Raw genomic sequence first — 8,273 nt, forward strand, 5'->3', positions numbered from 1 at the left:
TGCTCGACTCACCGTCTCCATTTTAAGAGCCGGGGGTGAAGACACCCTCGTAAGTGCGGAGAACTTGATACATAGTCACTTTCGACACTCCACCTCGACCCAACCGAATCAGCGAAATCAGCGTCGACAAAATTTGCTTAATTTCGACCAATCATCTACATCGCGCGACCTCGCCAATGAAACTTAACCCAGACCCATCTAAATCGCGACCTCGCCAAAATCGCATAAGCATAGCTCGTAGCTAGTGTAGTCCATAGTAGTCCGCGTAGCTCGACTCACCGTCTCCATGTTGAGGTCGTAGTTCGCCACGTACGGCGGCAGCGGCAGTCGCATGCCCATTTGGTCTGCCTCCACAGCGGACAGGTCCAACTCTGAGTCTTCGCGCTCGGAGCCGGGAGTGAAGAATTTAATATTTATTTAAATTGATAATTATAGTCATCATATCCCATGAACTCCCAATCTGAATCCGACGCCTCTCCATCAGATTTGTAACCATGGATATGGGGGATGTGGTATTGAAATATTCCTTTTGGTTTTATTTGCTTCAGAGTGAGATATTTTGTAGATTTTTTAACTTGGTTTTTTATAACTTTCCGGCGCTGCAAATGAGCTGATACCACTGAAAAAAAAATGATTAAAAAGTTCAACATAAATGAGGTATTATGTGTGAAATTGAAAAAAAAGTTTACATAAATAAAGTCTTATTTGACTGTAGTGTATAACCTTATAGTGTTTTGTAAAGTTGTTGTGATTGTCGGAGCGAGATAGGCAATGTATAGAAAATTAGTGGTGTCGCAATTTTCCCACGTTTACATACACTCACTTTTCGTGTATATTTGTTTGTCGTTCCGGTGGGATTTTTGCTCAATTTTGAGACAGTTCCCGATAAGCTAGCAAGCTGAAATTTTCAGGGTAGCTTCAAAACCCGGTAACAATGCAATTTACAACTATAAAAACGGCTGAACTGATTTTGATAAAAATTGGATGGAGTGACACTTAAAAATGTGGGTTTTATAAAATTTTTAAATTATTTTTTTAGTATGGGTACCAACAAATTGTGATGAACCAACAAAACATGCAAATCTCTTCCGAATGTTATGACATTTTATTATAATTACCTGCTAATAAAAAAAGTAAAACTAAGCTTAAACTATACATAATGAAAAACACTTTTTTAATTTAAAATAAAATATACATCAAACGTCCACATGTTTTAAAAACGAATTTCCACAACGCCATTTCAAAAACGATTTTTAATTAGTATACTGTAATGAAATTGCGATTAAAAGTGAATTAAAGATTATTAAAATTAAAAGAAAATTATTAATCTTGATTTAACGTGAAAATTTGGATATATAATCTCCTAATAAAAAAAACTTGATTGGATTAAACTTTATCTAAAATTCATTTAACGCTAATACAAAAAGAATTAAAAAAAATGTAAAAAATGTCAGATGTTTTTTTATATTTGTACTTGGACATATTAATTATAAACAATCTAATATCCGCAGATTGCATACCGTAACGCAATTTTATTGAAAGAAAATGACGTCAGCCTAACGTGAAAAGCATTTGTTTAATAGCCTGTTTTAAGTTCCACATCTGGGCGACGGCCATGCAAAATATAAAGGTCTGGGACCTCTCTTATTTATGTTTTCAAAACTATTTTGTAAAAAATGGGGTGAGAAATAAAATACAACATTGATTTAACTAATATATTTATAAATACAATAACTAAATTGTCTTTACGGTAATAAAATAAAATAACAAAAACATATTTTACTATTATTCCTATCTACGTAAAAAAAAGTAAAGGAAAAAGTATAAAATAGAAAAAAACAACCTATTTATATTATTTTTTTATGCAGCTGTCAAAAATACGTCATGTTTTTTTTTGTAAGGTATTTAGGCTAAGTAGTATGAAATATTGCTTCGGAACAAAAATGAATCTTACTATGGAAACAGTGCCTTTTCGACGTAGGGTTAGGAGTGATCAACGCGTGACAAAGATTAGGGTCGATGGGAAATACTATCTTTATATTCTTTATTTTTATTAATGTAACAGTAAAGATATTAAAATATTGCATATATTTCAAGGGGCATAAGGAGAGGGGAGGCAATAGAAACCTGATCAAAATGTATTTTAAAATAATATGTTTTCCTTCAAAAAATAGTTTTCATAAACCTTCATAAAACTAATCTGAATTTGGTATCTAAACTCTTTAGGAACAAGATTTTATTTCGACTTTATTAAAATTTATGGATAAACATAAAAAAGTCCTTTAATTTGGGCAGAATATAACAAAACCCTAATATAATTACTTGTAAAAAATTATCTTGGTAATGGGTTAAATAGAATTAAAAAATATTAGACAGGTGGCCATCTTGCATTTTTGACAGCTATTTTAGCGCCAACCTAAGACTATGTTTTTAACGAACAATATTTAAATATATATTTTTTCAATAAATAATTTTAATTATTTATGTTAAATCTTTTTTTAATTTATTTACGTCAAAATATAAATCTTTTATAGCTATGAGGTACTTATCTACAACAATAACAATAATTCGAGTTGATATTTTTGGAATATGTTGCACAAATATAAATAACTTAATTTAGCCTCAAAAAATGTCACACAATCAGAGATATATGTTGTTCGATAATATACTCAGACCTACCCAATACTCACACATATCATAAGAATTGGTCGAGCCGTTTCGGAGGAGTTCAATTACGTACACCGTGACACAACAATTTTATACACGGTGATATTTTTGTCGTCTTACAAAAGCAGCCCAGTTCATGTATCCGACGTAAAATACCCCTAGGAGCGATTTCTTTTTTTATCATCAACTAAGATAATAAGTACAAAGAAAATTAAACAAGAGATATCTGAAATATACTCTTAAAAATGATAAAAACGCCACCGCCTGCGCCCCTCACCATTATTACAAGGCTCGGACCGCGCTCGCAACAGAGCTGTGTTTCTAAAAAACTACGAATTGCATCATATTATTGAAAAAAAAATTGCATTTCATTTTTTTAAAATCTCATAAATACCTATTTTTTTATCATGAACGTGTTCTAGTCATTGGATACATGAACTGGGCTGCTTTTGTAAGACGACTAAAAAATCACGGTGTATATTAGATATAAGTATTGTTTCTCAAAGAATCTTAATAGCTTAATGAAATTTAAGTATTATTAGTACAAAACTAAGTCACTCCAAAAATATCAACTAGTGCCTGACAGTTGTCATTTTATAATTGTGCAATGTTCGTCCACATACTTTGTCTGCCAATTTTAGGCCTACAAAAATATATGTTATAAGTTGTGGTGTATTAGGCCAAATTCTGCTATTTACAATAGCCGATGAATAAATAGAAATTGGATTTAATTTGACAACATTCGTATACGTGTTTTAAAAATCGACTTCCGCATTAAATTAAGGAATTTAATACTTGTGTCGCGGGGGTTTGACAAACATTCAAGTCACATACACAAAGACACCCAGAATCAGGACAAGCATTCGTGGATCACACAAATGATTGCCCTACGCGGGGATCGAAACCGCGGCACAGCTCGGTGGTTTTGGCGTGGATACCTCGACCACTCAGCTAGCGGGTAATGTCAATTATTCAAGACAATTTTTGAGTTGACTTTGAAGAATACGAGTAGTGCCAATTGAATCCAATTATCATTGCTTTATCTGCCATTATAAATAGCGGTATTTGGGCCTAATTTAGTCAAAAGTCTTAAAATCGCCTGTTCTTATGATGACTCATGTAATTGTCAAAGAAAGATGCGTTACGCTCTCACGCCAACCATAACATTATTATTTCAAATCGTCCATTATTGTAAAACTATTTTAAATTCTATCAATTTGACGTTAAACAAACGTCAAAATATTGTCAGTGTCAATTTTGACAGTTATAGGTCTTCTCAATTTGTGATTTTGATCAATGACTTGCTATTGACTGTACAAGACATCGTGTATCGCGGCGAAATGAAAGCTCGCTGTAACAATATCTACCCATCTTCTGGAAGACTGATCAATATGAACTATTTTATTTATAGGAAACTGTGATGAAGTTTTAAATGAATATTAAATCTGAAAAACTATGAAAATTTTATAATTTTAACAGTCGATGGACGCAAAAAGAGCTTCATTTTTCTATCTGTCACATAGAACACAACACCTCTAGGTGGTATATATTCAACGATCCAAACTATACCTATTACAATGAGCAATTACCAAAACGAGTTTTTTAAACCATATTTTTTTTCTCTTTGAGAAAGTTTTTGAAAGAAAATAATGGACTCATCGTTATAAATCGGACGTTGATCTTCAAAGCGTTCTATATCAAACTTTCATTCAGGGATCTATCACTAATATTTTTTGGGGGTCTATTCTCATATCTACACCGTCAATCAGGTCTATCTTCAAACATTTTCAGAGGTCTATTATCAACTCCACGTCGTCTCTCAGGGGGTTTATTATCAAACTACCTAAACTATTGATAAGTTCTTGCAGAAGAGGGCTTTTTAAAGCTAGTTAACCCTATCATCAACTCCTGGCATCGTTAATGGTCTCCGGGACCCTGATTTCTAGTCCGTCCATGTCCTTCGTGAGGGTTATCTGACAGCCCAGGCGTGAGGTGTCAGTTAGACCGTAGGCAAGGTCTAGCATATCTCGTTCTTCGTCGCATGGTTCTTCAGGCAGTCTGAAAAGTAAAAAAATATATATTTTTGGATGTTTGATCGATAAGATTTGAGTTAAAGGTGTATTAAACAGTGTCGGAAGTATCGTCCGATTCTGGATAGATTTGGATATATCAGAGCCGCGCAATTATAAATAAATATTTATTATTCTATTCTATTATAAATAAATAAATAAATTCTGGAATAAATAATATTGTTTTAAAAACGAATATATATTTATTCCACCACCTTCACACAACGCCATTTTTGTTGCATTATTATTGCAATAAACGATTTTGATTCAGTTGATAAAGTACACCCAGACGCAAACAAACATTTGTCCTGGATGGGAATCTAACCCAAGACCTATTAAACTGTTAGCTACCTCTTGTAATCCTCGTCCTTAAGCACCACATGGCAGGTGGAGCACGTTAAGGTCCCTTCACACGCGCCGTACCCCTCGATATTGAGGTCGTTGTTGACGACCACATCGAGCAGTGTGTCACCCACTTTAGCTTCCGTTTGCAATCGTTTGCCATCGTATAATATGAATGTGATGTTTATTCTGAAAATAAAGAGTTATTATTGGATATTTTTTTTATTAAAAACTAGCTGTTGCCCGCGACTTCGTCCGCGTGATAGAAGATATAAGAATTTTTGAAGCTGTCGATGATCAAAATTTTGCCCCGTTTTTGCTACATTTTCCATTGTATATTCGCTCCTATTAGTCGCAGCGTGATGGTATATAGCCTATAACCTTCCTCGATGAATGGTATTTTCAACACAAAAATAATTTTTCAATTTGGACCAGTAGTTCCTGAGATTAGCGCGTTCAAACAAACAAACTCTTCAGCTTTATACACCGTGATTTTTTTGTCGTCTTACAAAAGCAGCCCAGTTCATGTATCCAATGACTAGAACACGTTCATGATAAAAAAAATGGTATTTATGAGATTTGAATAAATTGAAAATGCAATATTATGATGCAATTCGTAGTTTTTTAGAAACACAGCTCTGTTGCGAACGCGGTCCGAGCCTTGTAACAATGGTGAGGGGCGCGGGCGGCTGCGTTTTTATCATTTTTAAGAGTATATTTCAGATTTCTCTTGTTTAATTTTTCTTCGTACTTACTATCTTAGTTGATGATAAAAAAATAATAATCGCGCCTAGGGGTATTTTACGTCGGATACATGAACTGAGCTCCTTTTGTAAGACGACTAAAAAATCACCGTGTATTTTAGTATAGAGTATAGATTTCAAAAATAAAAATATACAAACGTGGGTGACGTTATTTTTTGTAAAACCTTTCGACCCTCGCAAGTTTTAATTGACTTGACTTACATATTTTTATCGAACATGTCAAAACAAACTAAATCAAAATCGCTCAATATGTTCGGGAGCTATGATGTAGCAGACAGACAGGCTTAAATATATAACACCACTCTTTTTGCGTCGCGCGTTAAAAAACTAGACTCCACTGTCAGTCTGTCTGTCGCCCAGCTGTATCTCAAAAACTATTAGGTAGACAGGTGAATTATTTACAGATGTGGAACTTCTGTTGTCGCTACAATCCCTACTAATATTATAAATGCGAAAGTAACTCAGTCTGTCTGTCTGTCTGTTACGCTTTCACGTCCTAAACCACTGAACTGATTTTAATGAAATTTAGAAATTTGGTACAGATATGGAGTTGACCTTGAGTAAGAACATAGGATAGTTTTTATCCCGGACTTGAAAGAGTTCTCTTGGAAACGCGATATAACCGACCTCGACGCGGGCGAAGCCGCGGGCGAAAAGCTAGTAAAAAATAATATCAAATATGTTAACATTTTTAAAATTAAAAAAATTAAAGATGAAGTAAAATAACTCATCTTTAAATCAATGTGTGATTAAATATTGGTTACAATATTGTTTCATTGGCCTATTAAGGAATCAGTTCCACCATCCCGATTATTAATAATTTTCTTAAATCGAAAAATCATGTTTAAATAACATTTATGTAACCATCTACAAAAAAATCAAGCACATTCTTAACTTCAATAGACATATCTATTGAATATTATCTTTTTTGTTTGTTGCCTTATCTTTTATTGATAAAATTCAATCCAACATATTAAGTTTTGAATAGTAACACATCAATTGTCCTACTTATCTTTCTAATCAGCTATTTATTAGATTTCTAATAAATCTTTGAATGACAATTAAATCAAGTGATGTTTAACTAAACTATAGAACTAGATTTATTAGTATAACATTTTATAAAACTATGACTGACATACTTGCAAAACAGTTTAATTCTATATTCACTTAAAATAAATACTTAATTAATAGATTTAACTAATCTAAGACCCATGTTTTTAAATGTCACTCAATAAAAAAAAAACATTTTTTTTCAGGGTAGCTTCAAACCCGATGGCAATGCAATAAAACAGGTGGACAGATTTAAATGAAGTGACATTTAAAAACGTGGGTATTTAGATTTTTAAAATGTATTAATTTTTTTTTAAACACTAGCTGATAAATTGACTTTGCTTGCATAGTTTATATTAATAGTACTAAAACTATAAAGAATGCATTTAAAGCCAGCCCTTGTGTGTAGAATGGTATAGAAAGAAGGAGTCTATCAAATAATGTTGCCATGGCGTTTAATAACTAAGGAGAAAGAAAAATTTTGAAGATGATAAAACATATTCCTGAGATAAAATTAACCATCATTTGTTTTTTTATTTATTAATTCCACCACATGTTTCAAATAATTACACATTTATTTTTCTATGACAAGTTGGTATTTATATGCCTAAAGATATAAAACATTGTTTTTTAAGTTTCAATTATCAGAATTTAAGAAATAACTGCAATTAAGGCTTCTACTGTGAGTTGGTAGTTATTTTAAACTGACAATTTATAGACCAGTACTAGATTTTTATTTCGAATCTTACTCTAGTTAGGCCACCATTCATACATGTTATTTTAGTATATAGGCATAACATTGACCTTCACTCAGATACAGGAAATAAATCATTCTGAACGCGCCAATACGACGCGTAACTTATATTTATTTAATAATTTTTAATATTCGTACTTTGACCATAACCACCATTAATGTTCATTGCCTATGAGGTTTTTTTAATATTTTACTATTCGAAAGTATTCAAAACTTCAACCTTTTTTTAAAATCATAGACAAGTACAGTTTGTAGTTTTTATTACGTGTACATGAACAATGCAAATAATGACTTACTTTTCGTCTTTTAACGCCAGTTCTGTTGTCGACAGTGGGGCTATACTCCTAATATTACCGAAACTTGTGGATCCACGGTTGTTTTTAATAATACAACGTAGATTTTTCGAAGAAAAGTTTTTTACAAAGTTCCGTAACATTTTGTTGATTTTCTGTACACAGAGTCGTTTAAAAAAGCTGAATCACTGAACGCGATGCCGTCGAATATTAAGTAACTTCGTGAGATAGCGTCCTGGAGATATATGTTAATAAATTATGATAATTTCGCAAAATTATACTTGACCTTACGAATTTTAGGTTACTCAAGTAACGTTCCGTTTTTACATGACGT

The 8,273-nt window shown here is 32.6% G+C and overlaps 1 protein-coding gene across 1 annotated transcript; it reads right to left on the reverse strand.

Moving 5' to 3' along the window:
• Nucleotides 1-3,075: 3,075 nt before the first annotated feature.
• On the reverse strand, nucleotides 3,076-8,273 carry LOC113492279 (adrenodoxin-like). The gene is made up of 3 exons (XM_026869718.1): nucleotides 7,943-8,273; nucleotides 5,088-5,267; nucleotides 3,076-4,725 (listed from the first exon to the last, which is right to left on the reverse strand). The coding sequence occupies exons 1-3, from the start codon at nucleotides 8,080-8,082 to the stop codon at nucleotides 4,569-4,571; spliced, it is 477 nt and encodes a 158-aa protein (XP_026725519.1). The 5' UTR covers nucleotides 8,083-8,273; the 3' UTR covers nucleotides 3,076-4,568.

This window comes from Trichoplusia ni, chromosome 3, assembly GCF_003590095.1.
Source record: "Trichoplusia ni isolate ovarian cell line Hi5 chromosome 3, tn1, whole genome shotgun sequence".
Classification (NCBI taxonomy): Eukaryota; Metazoa; Arthropoda; class Insecta; order Lepidoptera; family Noctuidae; genus Trichoplusia; species Trichoplusia ni.

Excerpts from the sequence above, each read along its gene's own strand:
- LOC113492279 (XM_026869718.1), bottom strand. The coding sequence starts at position 8,082 with ATGTTACGGAACTTTGTAAAAAACTTTTCTTCGAAAAATCTACGTTGT. Across the intron at positions 5,268-7,942 it reads CTGGCGTTAAAAGACGAAAA|AATAAACATCACATTCATAT; the intron begins GTAAGTCATTAT and ends CTTTATTTTCAG. Across the intron at positions 4,726-5,087 it reads AAGGACGAGGATTACAAGAG|ACTGCCTGAAGAACCATGCG; the intron begins GTAGCTAACAGT and ends TTTACTTTTCAG.